A 17803-nucleotide genomic window follows, 5' to 3' on the forward strand; every position below is an offset into this window, starting at 1 on the left:
ATATATATATATATATATATATATATATATCTTATCAAAATAAAATATCATTTCATGTTCTTTATACAATCGATGTATCATAGGTAGCAGAGAGTGTCGCAGATACACTTGCGCGTGCAGATGGCCGTGAAATAAGACTAGAAGAGGAACCTGTCCTAGGGTTAGCATTGTTACTTCCCGAGGATGGCTACAGTTGCGAAGTAATAAGAGGTGTTCCACCAGGATTAGCGGAATTTCTGGCACCTCTGCAACGAGACGGATTATGTCGAATGGCAGCCCAACCTACTAGTAGTGGTTATTGGACCATTTACATGATAGATCATCACAACAATGTAAACAAATTTTTACATGAAAATCTTTGCTTTTAATACGAAAATTAATTAGTAAGCAAATTATAGCATTTATAATTCGTTTTTATATGTGTGTATCTTTCTAATTTAATAATTTGTACATTTTAATAATTGTACAAGAATATTTTTATATGTAATTTTTTTTAATTTTTTGCAGTTGCGTAGTCCTAGCGCAATGAGTAATAGATCTGGTGGCTATATCAGTCACTTAAATCAAAACCAAGCTCAACCTGAGATACATGTTATTAAATTACACAAGAGTACCAACGGTATGGGCTTAAGCATCGTTGCAGCAAAGGTGTGCATTCTTAGCTACGCTTACTTATTTATTATATATATAATGGAATTTATTATATATATAATAAATATATGGAAGGATATTAAACCTATTATTTTAACACTTACACTATTTTACACTATTTTAACACAGGGTGCAGGACAGGATCGATTAGGTATCTACATCAAAAGTGTTGTTGCTGGTGGTGCCGCAGATGCTGTAAGTAATTACCATTTATTTGGAAACATTTCATATTTCTTACGATATTAAAATCATGTTTAAAATGATAATATTTAATGTATATTGCATTTAATTATTATTAAATAATTTTATACATAATAATTTTTAGGATGCGCCAAGTTTTTAATCATACGCTTTTAAATTAAATGTATTACATTGCATTAAATATAGTTAGATGAACTAAAACTTTTTTTAAAATTAAAAAAAACGAGACATAATTTAACAATAAATAAAATTTTAAAAATCCTGATTATTAAATGAAATCAAAACTTATGCACACACGCGCGCGCACACATATTAAAGTAATTCTGATTAAGTTTTTATAAATTCTGAAAACAAATTTTCATATTAGTCAATTAATTATTTTTATGTATTTATTTTTAGGACGGTAGATTGACGGCAGGTGATCAACTACTCAAGGTAGATGGACAAAGTCTGGTCGGGATAACGCAGGAAAAGTATGAAAAACTTTAATAATAATTACATATGTAATTTTAACTTAAATTTCTTAATAGTTTAAAATATTATATCATTATAATTTATTCGCAGAGCTGCTGAGTATCTTGTACGTACCGGTCCGATCGTGACATTGGAAGTTGCGAAACAGGGCGCTATATATCACGGACTTGCAACGTTATTATCTCAACCTTCTCCGGTGATGTCAAGAGGTAAATTCGAAGGTTAATATTGTAATTTCAACTAATTTAGCCTTTGAAAAAAGATAATCAAAATCTTATCAATCGATAAAGTGCGTGAAGAAAATAATTCTGTACGTGATTTATGTCTTACAAGAAGTTCAGTTTAGTTTTTCTACTTTTTTTTCTACCATGCAAGTATAATTATTAAGACTCAGTTTCACAATTCACGGTTAATTCTTAACTAAGGTTCAACTTATTTCTTATCTCTTTCTAATTTCTAGAATTAGAAAGAGATAAGGAATAAATAAGTTAAATCTTGGTTAAGAGTTAACAATGCGTTGTAAAACTGTGCCTAAGAGAGTAAAGGATTATTAAGTTATTGTATCAAAATTTTATCATGAAATTACACATGATGTAAATAATGCACTTGATAAAAATTGTTTATAAATTGGATTAATTTAATGATATATAAAACAACTTTTCTAAATGATCAAGCACATCACTTTCTTGCTTTAAACGTACGTGTCAACAAGATCTTATTTGCTACAAAATACTGATTAGATTTATCACCAGCGGACATTTTTTAATCCAAGTAATCGCTTTGTCAGAATAATGTTTTTCGCTTTGCTTCACTGAAAAAAAGCCCGCTTTACTAACGCTTAACTAACTACTTGTTTCATGCAGCATATAAGACTCGGCCAAGGTCCGAGCTCTTAGAGTCAGCAGTAGAGATAACGGAGACGACCAATCAGCCAGCTACGTCACACTCAATGGGTGATTTATTGTCCTTTCCGAAGCAAGCGTCATGTCAGGAGTTAGTTCAACCAGGTGCGATATCATCTCAATGCATTTTTGAGACACCCTTTTACCATAATCAGATCAATCGAGGTTTCCCACAAATCGACGTCGATGAATACCGTTCCATGCGACAAGATCCGCTCTTTCATCAGAGAGGTGCATATCGCAATGTCTATTCCGTTGACAACGGAGAACACATTTATTGTCCATCCACCCCTATCGTATCTCCCGTGCGTCTCTCGAGACCTCGTATATCTTGTCCTTTGATTTCTATCACGAGCGATAATGAGGTATCATCTGTCATATATCAGAATGAAAGTGATGAGAGTGACGATAAGATCATAGAGGAAGGAGATGACAGCACGGCACAAGGTGGAGTCACGAGTAATTTAAATTATTCGACAGATGCTTTAAATCTGTTCGAAAGGATCACCACTCCACTGCGAGAGTATGCAGGAGTTACAAAGGACTATAAACATTCGCTGTTAACGGAAGCGCTGACTGTCGATAGAAATCTTTTCGATAATATACCCTACATTGATCAAACCGACGGTATTAATTTCACAGAATCCTCTAAATGCATTCAGACAAACTTAAATAATAAATGCAATTGTATTAACGCCGACTGTGACAACTTTAATCTTGAAAATTCTCACAAATGCACAAATGTAGAGCGTAATAAACAGCAGACTTTAAACATTCTAGAATCTAGTTTTAAGTTAAATACACGTAATAATCCAAACTTTTCATTGATTAGCTCGTTTCCTGCGAATAACTCAATATTATTTACCAAAAACACTATTGGATCAGATTCCGTTGTAGAATCTAAATCAGATGATCTCTTTGACATGGATACCACAAAACGTGTATTGAATATTGAACAATACGAAGACAAATTAGAGGATATATCCAATTCCGAAGATTGCGCTGACGAATCTAGTTCCACGATTAATGATGATTGTGCGTCGAGAAGAACCGACAGAGATACAGAGGAAAGAATCTCGACTCTTAAAATGTACACAATAATGCCAGAGTTGCATCTCGATCTGAGTGGACTGAACAACGATATGTCCAGTGACGAATCTAAAATGGAGAAGTGTTGGAAATCACCGGAAGAAGTGCGCTTAGGATGCGGTAGAGTCGCAGCGCTAGCGAAACATTTTTCAAAACTTGGCGACGCCGGTTTAATCAAGTTTAAGTCCACCAAGTTGAATGGTTCCCGTCAATTCGTGTCTGAACCGAATATCATGACGTTACATAAAAGCGACGAACATTTGCATCATTCTTATCACGCGCAGAAAGAATACAAATCTGATTCGAACTTGGTAAGAGAAAGAGATGAAAATTCTCGACTCTGTTCAGATGGGAAACACAATATCATTCTAGTTGGTGTTGAAACAGATGGCGATTTTGCGATTGAAAAATGTAAGTTTCATCATTGCGGCGCTAGACAAGTCACAATTGCCAAGATTCCAATGAACGAACAAATTATGATTGATACTGAGGAAACAATCCAAGCAAAGGAAAATTACGATAAAGATATTATCAAAGATGAAAATCAAAGTTTACTTGATACTAAGAAAGACATAGCTTTGATAAAAATTGAAAACATATCGCATAATAGTAGCAAAGATGAGATGTTTCTTAATATCAAAGAAGATATAACTTTTGTTGAGATGAAGGACATGGCAATCGATGACAGCAGATCTCACGTCATTTTTATAGATGGAAATAAAAAAAATATGTTAACTGGAAAAGATAACATTAAAAATAGTAGTTCCAGACTCTCCTTCGAGCAGCGGAGAGTAATCGCAGAACAACTCGAGCAATTCTCAAATTTAGATAATGCCGATGCGCCTTTATTTATACCAGAGCAAGACATGTCAAAAGATTCTACCATTTCTCAAAAAAATCAGAATAATGAAACATCCGCTATTGATGATTTGACTCAGTTGAATTTAATAAAGCAATTAGAGACAGCAAGAGAAAAATTATTGTCGTTGATCGATATAGATGATAACTTTAAAAAAATTAAGAAAACTTCTGATTCTTCGTCAATCTCTTCTTTGCCTTCCATTCGATCTCCTTTATCTTCCATCATGCTATCGAACGTTGCGAAAAGTTGTCAGCCCCCGAAAAATATCAAGTCACAGATTTATCAATATTGCGAAAGATATCCCAAATGCTTGTTTATAGATATTTCTGTCGCTAAGAATTGCTCCAACGACACCTCGAAAAGCTCATTGATGTCACATACAAACATATATTCACGATTAGGTAATAATAAATGTTCAGTTCTGCGAATGCGAATTACCAGACCTCTTTGTAATAGCGAAAGTAATCTGATCGATGCTGCAATTTATGGTAAAGAAAGAGCTATAAATCTTCACGACAAGCTTTCTAAATTAACACGAAGTTGTGAAAGTATTTTAAATAGTAAATTTTTATCTGATGCTGATGATCGATCACGATTCTCCGAAAATATCTACAAAGAACTAGATTCATCTTGCAAGTTTTACGATACATTGATCTCAAATCCTAAGAGAAGTGTACAATGGCATCATCATCGTTCCCTTGAAGAATTTAATTCAAAGAAGGGATTGAGGAAGCGAGACAATTCGATGAATTTTATTTCTATTCACTCTACCCAAACAAAATTTGACAAATTCTATGGTGATCGATTAAACTTCGAGGACGAAGAAGACATACATTGGAATCATCGTCATTTGTCGCTTGAAGAATTGAAATCTAAGAGAGAATCGCACGAGCAAGACAAGTATACGAGTTTAGAACGATCTGCTGACGTACAGAGATTTAACTGGATGCTGAAAAAAAGACTTTGCATGAAGCGGATAAGCGACAATCGACTGAAAGATAATTCTCTTAAATTGTCGCATGAAAAAACGAAAGACATGGAACAACAAAAATTAAGAATAGAAGGGAAATCTCAGAACAAATTTGACGTTTCGAGACGGAAGTCTGATTCAGAGAGATACAATTGGAGTTTCCGCGAGATCAACTCACTGAAAGATGATGACCGGTCCGCTTTGCGTAAGCAAACACTACGTGTTATACATTAAATGTTCATTTTTATAGTCGGACTTTTTTTTCTTCAAGCACTTTCATTTTGTCTGAATGAGATGAATAAAAAAATTATATTTGCAAACGGATCGATGTCGCACGGTTATTAGATTTATTTACATATATTTGCTCCTTATTTATAAATCGTGGTAAAGCAAAACCAAATGATTTTTCAGCGTAAATTATTTTCATTTTATTTCACAATTATTTTATAGCATGGTTGAAACGGTGTAATTGAAAACTCTGACTAAATTATCATTATAAAATTATATAAAATTATATAAAATTATAAATAATAGGCTATAAAATGATAGGCTATAAAATGAAGTTTTTAGAACAATGTACAGTGTGTTCTATTTTAAGTGATATGGTCGATTATCTCGCGAATCGATGATTTTATTGAAAAATTTTTCGAACGAAAGTTGCATGGCTCGAAGGGGGACACATGATGGAAATATGAACTTGATCTTAAGTGACCTTATCAAAATCAGGTCAAAGTCATTAATATTTTTTTAAATAGAAACTCCTATTTTTTATTACATATTCTTATAGCTTATCTTGAATACTTTCCAAAATATTATAATAAAGTTATTTTTTATTAAGTACTTGCCTTAAGTTATAAGGCAAAATCACTGATCCGGCCGATTAAGGCAAGATCGGAACTGATCTGACCAACTAAGGCAAGACCGATCACTGATTTGGCTGATTAAAACAAGATCGGCTTTAGTCTTCATCTTTATAATTTAACAAGTACTTAACGAAAAATAATTTTATTATAGTGTTTTGGAAAGCTCTCGTGATAAGCTACAAGAATATGTAATAAAAAATAAGGATTTCCATTTAAAAAACATTAATGACCTTGACCTGATTTTGATAAGATCACTCAAGGTCAAGTCCACATTTCCATCATGTATCTCTCTTCAAGTCAACTTTCGTTCGAAAAATTTTTCAATAAAATCATCGATTCGTGAGATAATCGACCATATTACTTAAAATAAAACACTGTAAGTATGGTTTCTATTCTGTCATATGTATTTAAGGAACATGGCAAATTTTTTTTTCTGACAACAAAACTGAGAGAAATCGAAGATTTTATCGAGATAAGAAATCGATTTAATTAGTTTTTTATATATCGATTAACATATTATTTATGGATTGCAAGTGTCATCCTGCAAATTATGAAATACACAATTATTTTCATAATAATAACACATATATTTTGCTATACGCAAGCATGACATATTAATACAATTTTTTTTCAAGATACTTTCTTTTGTTTTACTATATTATATTTAAAATAATATGCTTAGCAATACACCTGTGTGCTCATAATGGTAGTTAGGCGTAGAAAGAATGTTTTATATTGTATTAGATACAATTATTCAATTATGAACTACATAATAATTGTGACAAAATAAATACCTTTTATTTTATAATTACATGTTCTTATATTTTCTAATTAACAAACTAATTGCGTATTGTAAACGTGCAACGTATATGTTTAAATGTTAATTAATATTTATTGTGTGCAATGCCTTCTCTGTAAAATCCGATGCAATATTTTTCTATTATTGAAATTATTAATTACACATCTAATCACGAAAACTATTTTTTTATAGTCTTGTTGAAACAATATACAATGCATATACAAACTTGCTCAGTGTAGCTCGTCATTGTTATAAAGGTCTTACAGTTGACCGTATGCCATTTTCTTTTTTCATCACTTTCACTTTGTCAAAGTTAAACTTTGGTAACCCAAAAAAAAGTGTTTTTGTTCTCAACAAATGCTTTGCGTATGTGCATGAGTAATCATTTTAATGTCGCGCTTCGACACTTTCATGTTCATCAAGGCATTAACTCAAAGCTATCTCTTTGTGTACCCGCTTTGGGCTACTACAGGTCCTCGTCGCATGAGCGAGCGGGATTTACCGTCGCGACTTGGACACGATGCCACTCTTCAGCAAATCCATAGCAGCAAGTCTGTACCGGCATTGCATAGTAAGTAAGAGCGAGCTTTATGTGCGCACGTCATGCTCGAATCACACAGCTTTATCTATCACTAGATAGATTAGTATAGGTGAAATATTTATCTCTTATCGAATTGCACAGTGCAGCTTCAGGATTTTATTAGATTAAATATAACAGAAACATCTACCTCTTCTAATTTAAGTAAGATAAGCAAGGATATATTATTTATTCGCTTATACATAAAAATGGGATTTATGTAGATATGGGTACCGAGGCTAAGCAACAGCATGAAGTGTTCAATCCCGGATACAGCAGAGCTTCTTCCAGCAACAGCGTTACACCGCCTGTTCAACCACCTCCTATGGCAACGATTAACAGTGCAACTTCTTTACGTTCCAGGTAAATACATCATCGCATTTTTAATTTAATTGCTTTTGATGCACATTTTAAAATATCTCCCAGCTTTTTCGACACTAAATGAAATTTTATGTAATCTGTCCTAAAGAAACTAGAGATAATTCTTAAGAATAATAAATTTTTTTAAAAGTATAAAGTATCTAAAATCAGAAAAATTTGATTTACCTTTTTTTATATATTAATTTCATTCAGTATTATCTAATGTTATTGAATTGAATTTAAAAATTTCTATTAAATTACGAGAAATGATATGTTTATAAGATATTCTTGTATATAGGTCGAGTCATAACTTGCATGATCCCATGAGAATCGGAACTTTATCCACTGGCTTGGTCAGCAGGCAGCAATCGTCACCTAATTTAAATCCAAGTACGTCGCACATGAATACACCGTCGAATGTACAAGGCACAGAAGCAGAGCGATTTTATCAGAATTTGAGTATTTATCGAAACCAAGACTCGACGGTGAAGCAACAAATCAGTCCACAACAGTCAGAAGATAGGTATAAATATATAATCTAACTTTATATTTTCCTATTTTTATATAAGCACTTCTTTTATACATTTAGCGTTTAATCATTATTTGACATTTAAAATAAAAATGTGTTTATAAATTAATTTAGAATGTAATCTTATTGATTTTTTTAACTATTCTATTTTGAATATTTTCTAAATGAATTGTTATGTCTAACAGAAATCCTCAGCACATCCAAAAGGGTTCATTAAAGGGTTCACAGAACTCATTGAATCGTCCCTCTACTATGGAAGTTGGCAGCCATTTCCGAGACCGTCCGACATCTGCTTACATTACTCAAAGCCAACAGAGCTACTCGGCGGTCAGCAATCAAATGCAGCAACAAACTGGTGGTCCACCACCACGTTCTCAGTCTTCGCGCGACATTATCCGCCAGGAGGCGAAAATGCAAGAGATGCAGGAGGAAGTTCGCCGACGAGAATTGCGTGGCGGCGTACCGCTACTTAATCAACATAAACCACCAATGTACAATATCAGTACTCGAATGGCGGTTCCTCCTGCTCAGCAAGTGTCGAACTTGCGTTTACCAAGGCCACTCGGTTCCACGTCGAATCTAGGAACGACCTCCAATTACATGGCGAGACAAAACGCGCCTAGTTATAATTACCTAGATGCCCAATATGCTCAATATAACAGCACGCAGTATAGTCAATACAATCATCCTAACCGATATCCGGTAATCGGAAATCAATACGGACCGATGATGATACCCAAATCGAAAAATGAGATGATCGCGCGCGACCATCAGTCGATTCCTAATGAAAATCTACTCAGCAGAGACTCGAGCAGTCAAGAAGCAAAGTCATACGCCGAACAGAACCGACATTTCGCGAGTTCACAGAATAATCCACATTATCCGAATGGTAATCTAGAACACCGCGTCGATCAATATGAGAATGACAACGTCAATCGTGCGCAAAATGGAGATGGCCACTCTACAGAAGTGCCGCCAACGAGACCGGCTTTGCCACCTGAGGATACATTTAGTAATGAAAGTCCACCACCACCGCCGCCCAGCACTTCGACGCATCCTCTATATAAGCAAGCCGATATGAGGTACGCATTCTAATGAATTTAGAGGTTTTTTGTTAATTATATGATTTAGATTGCGTTCCATTTAATACTCACAATGCTCGTGAAATCATTTCATCTTTATCGTTTATCAAAATATTAAACAAATGATGCTCATGAGTATTGCGAGCGTTAAGGAACGCAGCCATGGCACACAAAAAACTTTTTTTTTGTATAATATTTTTATTGCGATTTATCTATAGGGATGACATTTAACCATAGGTTAGGCATGTATTAAATTAGTCATGAACGAATAGGATTCATTAACCCAGTCATATTTTTGAAAATTCTATGTCATTCTATATATTACATAAAGATTCTATGTATTCATCAGACTAATTTATTAGAGGCATTTTACGTTTTAATCTTCTTCTAACGATTTTAGATCTTGACAACTGATTTGCAAGAGTTCGAGTGTTCAACTTCACTCGAACGTGTTTTTGTGCGTAGGATTTAATTTCTTCTTTAACAGGCATGCATAAGTCATGTTGTATTCGTTGGTAATAATTAGGCATCATTATTATATGGAGAATTTTAGAATTTTGATTGAAACCTCTGTAAAATTTCGATATTGGAATGGGCAGATGTTTCCCTATATATTCAAATCGGTTTCAGTATGGACTTGTAGAGAACTAGTTTATACTCGAGAGGTAAGTTTGGAGGATGTCATATTAATCAAAACATTTTCCTCAGTTTTAGACCTAGTTGTTTATGTTTAGCAAATATATGTTTACGCCAATTTAAGGCGTAAACATATATTTGCGACGGTCCAAATGGAGATCCAAGTATTTAGCATGGTCTTGAGGTATTTGTATTCCATTTAATGTTATTAGTGGGCATGTTTCTTGCTTGTTCGTAAAAGTAACGTGGGTAGACTTGCTCTCATTTACTTTTACGCGCCAAATCTTGAGTTTCTGTATAAACTTGTCTGAAGGATGTGTGATGCCATCCTAGAGATCTCGTGCGACGCTAAAACAGCAGTATTTATAAAAGTGCCAGTTATAGATTTGTGGTAAGTAAATAAATCCGCAATATGTCATAGATACAAGACCGGTCCCAGTATACTGCCTTGGGAAACTTCAGCTTGAATTACATGCAGAGCGGTTGAAGCATCATTATATTTAACATACATATGTCTCTTATCTAGGTAAAATCTGAGGAAATTATACGAGGGCAAGTCAATAAGTTCTTAGAAAATCTGTCAGAGGACACTTGCAGTGTCATGTCACATTACTTTTTGACAAGTAGCATCTCTCAGCTGACTGTCAAATTTTGAGCGGAATTCATCACGTGGTTTCATTTCTGTAGACGATTAAAATGAATATTTATATTTTTTGCAAAATGCAATGCAAAAAACGAGTTTCGTGCAGTGATCAAACATCTGCATATGAAAGGTTTAACGCCAAAAAAAATCAAAATCGAGTTCAATAATGTTCATCTGCACCAGCGTTTGCGACTGTATACAATTAGATGAATAAATTTAAACGTGGTACTACATCCACATGTGATGCACCTCGTTCGAGACATCCAATTGAGACTAGTACGCCAGAAATCATCAATAAAGTCCGATATTGTTTTGAGTAATCGACGAGTGAAAGTACGCGAATTTGTTGAGGCCACAGGCATATCACATGGCACAGTGATTTCAATTTTGCACGAACAATTGGAATATGAAAAAGCTATCGGCAAGATGGGTGCCGCGTTTGTTCACTGTGGATTAGCGCAACGGTGTGATGATTTCAAAACAATGTTTGGAGATGTTTCAACGTAATCCAGATGAATTTCTGCATCGATTCATACTATGGACGAAACATGGATTCATTACTTCACATCCGAAACGAAGTCAAAATGGACTTCATCAGCTTCGAAGAAGGCGAAGACTGTAAAGTTGGTCAGAAAGATGATGGTCACAATTTTTTGGGATGCACGCGGTATAATTCATATCAATTACCTTCCATTGAAGCAAAAGATCAATGGCAATTACTACGCAGCCTTATTGCAACAACATTTTAAAGAAAAAACGTTCCCATTTGGCGAAGAAGAAAGTGCTCTTCCATCAAGATAATGCACATGTCTGGCACTGATGGCCAAATTCAACGAATTCCGCTAAGAATTGTTTCCTCATTCAACATATTCGTCAGATTTAGCCCCCTGCGACTATTTCCTGTTTCCAAACCTGAAAAAATGATTCGAAGGAAAGAGATTCACCAGAGAGCAGCTCACCGCCGAAACAGAGGCTTATTTTGAAGGGTTGGACAAATCATATTATTCGGACGGCTTGAAAAAGTTGGAGAATCATTAGATCGAGCTGAAAGGAGATTATGTTGAGAAATAAAAATGAATCAATCAAAAAAAAATGTGTTTTACTATGTTTTTCTAAAAATTTATTGACTTGCCCTCATAGTAATTGGTAGGAAAATTTAACTTAATTTTATATAAGAGACCACCATGCCAGACCTTGTCGAAGGCTTGGGATACGTTAATAAATACGACAGAACAGTATTGTTTTTCTCGAATGATGCATTTATTTTGTTCACCAGTCTATTTGTTCTATAATGTTTTTTCCTGAAACTGAACTGGTAGTCTGATATAAGTTTTCTCTGATCGATAATAGGCATAAATCTTAGCAGGAACAATTTCTCCATCACTTTAGAAAATACAGGTAGTAACTAATGGGACAGTATGACTTCACATCTTCCGCTGGTTTACCGAGTTTTTGGTTTACAATAACCTCGATTACTTTTCAATGAGATGGAAAATAGCTCTTTCAAAGTATGGCGTTATACAATTGTGTGAGATAAATAATACCCTTTGTGCTCTTTTAGCAGCCTCCCAGTAATAAGATCATACCCGGGCTCCTTGTTTGGGTTTTTAGATTTTTTATTCCAGTACTTCAAAACGTTGCTTCTGTTCCAGGTATTGACATTCTTATGTATGTGGAGAGATGCCTTTAGAGGTTAGAGGATGCCTTTATTTGATGACTTTCCATAAAGAGTGATCTGAAGTTTCGGAGGAATTCAAATTATTTAGATAACGTTGAATACCTTCATTCCTTTTGTAGCAGAATTTTCAATTCTTTGATTGCACGGTTAAGGCAACTTTTAGTGACAAGACATCTATTTTGTTGCCACTGCTTACGTAATTTACGTTTTTTCTCTAATGGACCGACTACAATCAGGCACAGGCGAACACTGTCTTTAATGGTGTTAATTTCCACGCTGTTTGTTGGACACAATTATTAAAGTATTCAACAGCCTCCGTAATGTCGTTCGTTCTAAGTATGTTGACATTAAAAGCGGACTTAACAGTTTCACGGAAACTATTCCAATTAATTTTACTTATGTAATCTTAACAGTTTTTCGGAAACTACAATCTGATTATTAAGAGTAATTAGGACTGGAGAGTAGTTTGATAATAGTTCCAAGCACGATTTGTATTTTAAAGTTTTGATATATCTTTTGCAATATCTAAGTCGATAAGATCGAGTATTACTTGAATCAGATGGTCAGTAAGTTGGTTCTCTGGTTGTAATTGCATACATGTGCAGATTGCAATAATTTGCATTAGTTCACGACCTTTGGGTAAAGTGAGTTTAGAGTGTCCCAGTCGACATTCTTAGTCTACTTAATCTCCTGCCGCGGCTTCTGAAACGGTGCCTCAGGCTAGTAAAGAATTTTATGAATTATTCTTTTTTATCGAGTGCTTAAGTGAGCAATATACGGCCGAAAGGATTATGGGATCTGACCAGTCTTCGATCACGATATTAGTAGCCTAGAGAGAGTTCGCACGGAAATAATTAGTTTCATGATGTTTTATATTTTCTCTAATGAGGATTTCCATGGGCTGACTCGTCAGGATCGTTGATGTAGTAATATAAACTTTACTATAAACTATAATTTAAACTCATTAAACTACTTTCATGAAGCTTCTATGTATTTTTGATATCAACATATAATGTCAATGTTATATGTTTGTTTTTAGAAATATTTTTAATTCATCTGAATGTTGTGATAAACCATTGACATTTCATTCTGCAATATTTAATTTATTGAAAGCAGCGATATTTTGGCTATGAGATTGTTCAATGTTTTTGACATATTTGTTATTTGCTGCATCAATTGTGTTAGCATTTCGATGAGTACATTGTAATTTTTATCTGAACACTGTAATTGTTTAATGTCGTCGCTATCCAAGAATTCTTGAGTAGATGGTTGCTGCACTATCTGAGAATAAGTTGCCTTTGTAGACACATCTTTACTTATTGTCAGAGTCCGCGCAGATCAGAGGTAGTCAGAGGTGGAGGAGGAATTACTTTCGGTCTAAGGTTTATAATTTTGCTTTTCTGGAGTTGTTTGTAGACAGTGCAGTCCTTGTAGGTCGCGGTAGTTATCATTGCATAGAATACAGTTAATACTGTCTGATCTCTCCTTTCTCAGACAGTTTCTAGTTTGATGTTCTCCTGCGCGCTTTACACATCTTAACCTGCGGCAAAATTTGTGTAAACCGTATTGTTGGCAGTTTGCGCACTGCGGTATTTTCCTTCTGGGTAGGGATACTTCAAATACCACTCGACACTGCAACAGGTGCACTGAATTTTGTATATTTCTTTATTATTTGTGTCAGATTTTAAGTCAATGAAAAATCGGTGAGGATTTCTTGGATACCTTTTATTTAATGTTTTTGATATGGTCTAGTTACTCAATAGCCTCTTTAATTTTTACAGGATTTATTGACGGATATATGTTCTTGAGAACCACTCTGAAATTAGTACGTTCATGTTTTGGTTTATATGTATAAAACTCGGTATCGCGTTATTTAAGTTCTTTAATTATCATGGTATAGGCTTTTGTAGACTTGGATTGGATTTTTTTTACTTGATGTGTGATTTTGATAATATAACCTGGGAAACGATTTTATTCAGAAATTTAATAAGTAGTTGAATGCTTAATCACTAATGCCGTCTACGAAGATTAGAGGAAGTTTGATTTGTTTCTCCGATTGGATAGAAACAGTTTCCATAGTATGTTTTTCGTTATCAAGATTTTGAAAATGATTTGATGTTGGAACTTGTTGGATCATCCAACCAGTATGTGTCTATTTTGGTTTGCTTATAATCTTTGTTTGCGTAGGATTGTCTCTAAGTCTTAACTTGAACCTATGAGACCCGCTGTTCCTCACCGGAGTGATTTTTTTGTGTTTTAATAAAAGTAAAATCAATGTTGGTGGCTTTTACATGACTTGAGAGATTTTCTTCCGTTAAAAGAGTGAGAACGAGTTCTGGTTAAATTTTATACGATCAGATATTAAGACAAATTTTTCTTGAAATTTTGCAGTTTTGAATCCTATCATTAGGGGATTTCTATTTTTTTTGATGGTCTCGGTGTCTTGGCGTTTTTTTTTAAAGGAATATCAGCAAACAATAGTTGGCCCTCCCCAGAATACATAAGACTTGCCTCCATAGAGAGTAGATTTTTCAATGCCATCTGGAGTTGTTTCTCTCAAATATGTTTTTTCCATTGCTTGCTGCCAGCGATCCTGATGTACTGATATTTTTCTGTCGAGGTTGTCTCCCTTAGATGGTCAGTCCCAATTTTAAGGCGTCAAGAATTCGCCTTTTCGCTCTTGTATGTCTTAGCGTTATCCAGAAAACGAGGATATGCGTACTTCGAACTGGACAAGAATAAATGGCATTTCTCAGGATTTATTGGAGCTCTTCCGTCAGCAGGGCGAGCATCCCGACAAAAAAACTTAAGCAGTAAGCAAATTGATCAATCACAGTAAAATCCATAACGTAAGCAGTAATCAATTTAACATGTTGATTTCCTTATTGCTTATATCTTACTGCCTTAAATTTTTTGTGTGCCATGGCTATTAATATGATCTTAAAGTTTCTTCCACCAACTTCGGTTAACACTGATCTAATCGTGATGATCAATCATCACGATTGCATCACGTGAGAACTAAACACAGTTTATATTAGAAGAGGAAGAGAGAGGAGAAATGTTCTGATATATTAAATTGCTATTGATATTTCTGCGAGTTGATCGTCGATTAATTTAATCAGAAGTTGGTGAAAGAGGTCCTAAATAACGAAAGAAAACTTTGTAGATATACCGCAAGCATGCAGGATCCACCACGAGGTAGTTATTACCCTGTGGGAGGAATCAGTGCCATGCAGCAACCGCGTCAATATCAATATAGCGCGACGAATCCTTGGCAACGCGAAGAAAGAGAGAAGGTAATTAATAAAAGAATAATGAAATGAGAGTGATAAGTCTCGATGAATGATAATTTTTAATTTAGATTCATTTTTTTATATTTTTTGAAGTTTTTGTTCTTCCGATAATTGTTGTGTTAAGAGTTTTAAAAACAAATTTTCTGGAATTTGCAATTTTATTATATTTCTCTTTAAGAACATGTATTTGATATGGATATTGGTATTTTTAGGAACAAGCTCGTAGAAGAGAAGCCGCCCGTCAATGGCGAGATCAGCAGATTGCTGAACTAAGCGCGCTGACACATCGAACTCAGCAGCAGGAGGAGCAACTGCGAGCTCTTCAACTGGAAAGAGATTTTCAGAAGCGTGCGGAAGAGATTGCCAATCAAGACGATGATGAGGAGAGCAATGATTTAGACAACGAGAGTGTGCAACGCGTTCAGGGCTTGCTAAGGATGGCAGCCAGTCAAGACAGAGCAGTCCAAGGAGTTCTGCAGCCATCGACTTTATCGAGAACAATTACAGGCAATCAGTCTATGAGAGGTGGTTTACCTCTCCTGAGCAACCAATCTGTCACCAGCAGTCACGTTCACATTCTGCCCAATCAAACAGCACCTCAAAATGTCGAAATGAGCAGTCCTGGTCAAGAAAATAATGATTTGCATGTACAATCAAATCAGCAGCAACAACAAACGGCGAGTCAGAATGAAGAGCATATATCGTCAGCTAATTATGGCACACACAGCCATTTCAGTTCTGGTCAGAAGTCTTATTCCATGGGTATGTCGCACTCCGTAGAAGATAGGGAATTGCAACGGAAAATAGATGAAGTGAAGCGGAAACAGGTTGGATATGAGGAGAATCAGAAAAAACAAGAAGAACAGCAGCAGCAAACATATCAATCAAATCAACATCCGCGGAGCCAGCTACACCCTGGCATGTTGCGCTTAGACAATTTGATTATTAATGGTCCTAACATATCTACATGTTAGTAAATTGCAGCTGTTTTAAAATTTTTATTGAATATTGAACTTCGAGTCTTTTGTATTCTTATATTTTTTTAAAGAGAAATTGTCTCAAAATATATTTCCTATCAACAAAAGATTTACAAATATATTTTAATTATATGTTTTAGATAATTACATGATTACATAATTCGATTTATGTAGTATTTATGGTATTTATTATAGCTTCGCAAAACAATGTAAACGATGCACCCCCACCACCAGAACGAGGTTCTAGTTACGCCATTATGTCACAGCAGAGTGCTCTCAGATCAAACGGCTCGACCACATCTAATCTACCTCACACTTCTCAACAGTCAGCATCTATGAAAAGAGTTTCTTTTCATGATTCGAATACAAACAGTGAGTCCATGCTGCGCAATGTATCATCTGGAATGTCAAATCCGCCGTCAATCTCAATGGATACCATTAGAGAAGATCCCAACGTGAGTAATTATAACATCTATTCCTTTTATTTCTTATCATTTGCCTTCTTTAATTTACTTGTATTTTATCCTATGCTTTAACATCTCGATTTAAAAAATTGCAAATTAATATTTTACATTTTCCTTGTAATATTATTTTAGTATTTACATTATTACGTATATCCTAATTCTTCGTATTGATTTTTTTGAAAGAATAATATCATTCAAGATCATGTAGTGTGTTTCATTGCTATTTTCTAATGTACGATCTGTAATTTAAATAATTAAGAGATTAATATTCCCTTAAAGAATTAATTTATTTCACTTAAAAAAAAATATATATATATATAAAATCCAAATTTATTATAAATGTGAATATCTTGTCGAAATGCTTACGATGGCAGATAAACAAGTAAGGTATAAAAGTTAAAACAGATTGTTACATCATGTTATTACGTTTATGGTGCATGAATCGTCAGTTATATCAATTATTATCTAATGATTATGTGTCTCTCATTCAAGTATTGTTCGCTGTAATATTAGATTCTATTCATATTTTATATGATCTATATTCATATTTCATGTTGCATATAACTTATGCCAATCTCTATGATTGTTGCTTTATGCGTATATTCTAGTTGCTCCCAAAAAATATATTCTTGTGAACAAAACAATGTTTGTTCGAATTTAAATACACCTTCGATCAAAATTTAATCTAGGACTTATCATATGTTATTATATATATATATATATATATATATATATATATATATATATATATAT

The 17803-nt window shown here is 34.3% G+C and overlaps 1 protein-coding gene across 1 annotated transcript in view; it reads left to right on the forward strand.

Annotated features, from left to right (window-relative positions):
• LOC105620458 (afadin) overlaps positions 1-17803 on the forward strand; it is a 97932-nt gene that overhangs the window by 57140 nt on the left and 22989 nt on the right. The window contains exons 12-23 of the mRNA XM_012201948.1: positions 84-332; positions 508-648; positions 781-846; positions 1252-1325; positions 1417-1535; positions 7284-7382; positions 7613-7751; positions 8047-8271; positions 8463-9359; positions 15483-15612; positions 15822-16578; positions 16782-17041. Coding sequence (XP_012057338.1) covers positions 84-332; positions 508-648; positions 781-846; positions 1252-1325; positions 1417-1535; positions 7284-7382; positions 7613-7751; positions 8047-8271; positions 8463-9359; positions 15483-15612; positions 15822-16578; positions 16782-17041 — 3156 coding nt within the window. The remainder of the gene's footprint in view (positions 1-83; positions 333-507; positions 649-780; positions 847-1251; positions 1326-1416; positions 1536-7283; positions 7383-7612; positions 7752-8046; positions 8272-8462; positions 9360-15482; positions 15613-15821; positions 16579-16781; positions 17042-17803) is intronic.

This window comes from Atta cephalotes (genome assembly GCF_000143395.1).
Source record: "Atta cephalotes unplaced genomic scaffold scaffold00026, whole genome shotgun sequence".
Lineage (NCBI taxonomy): Eukaryota > Metazoa > Arthropoda > Insecta > Hymenoptera > Formicidae > Atta > Atta cephalotes.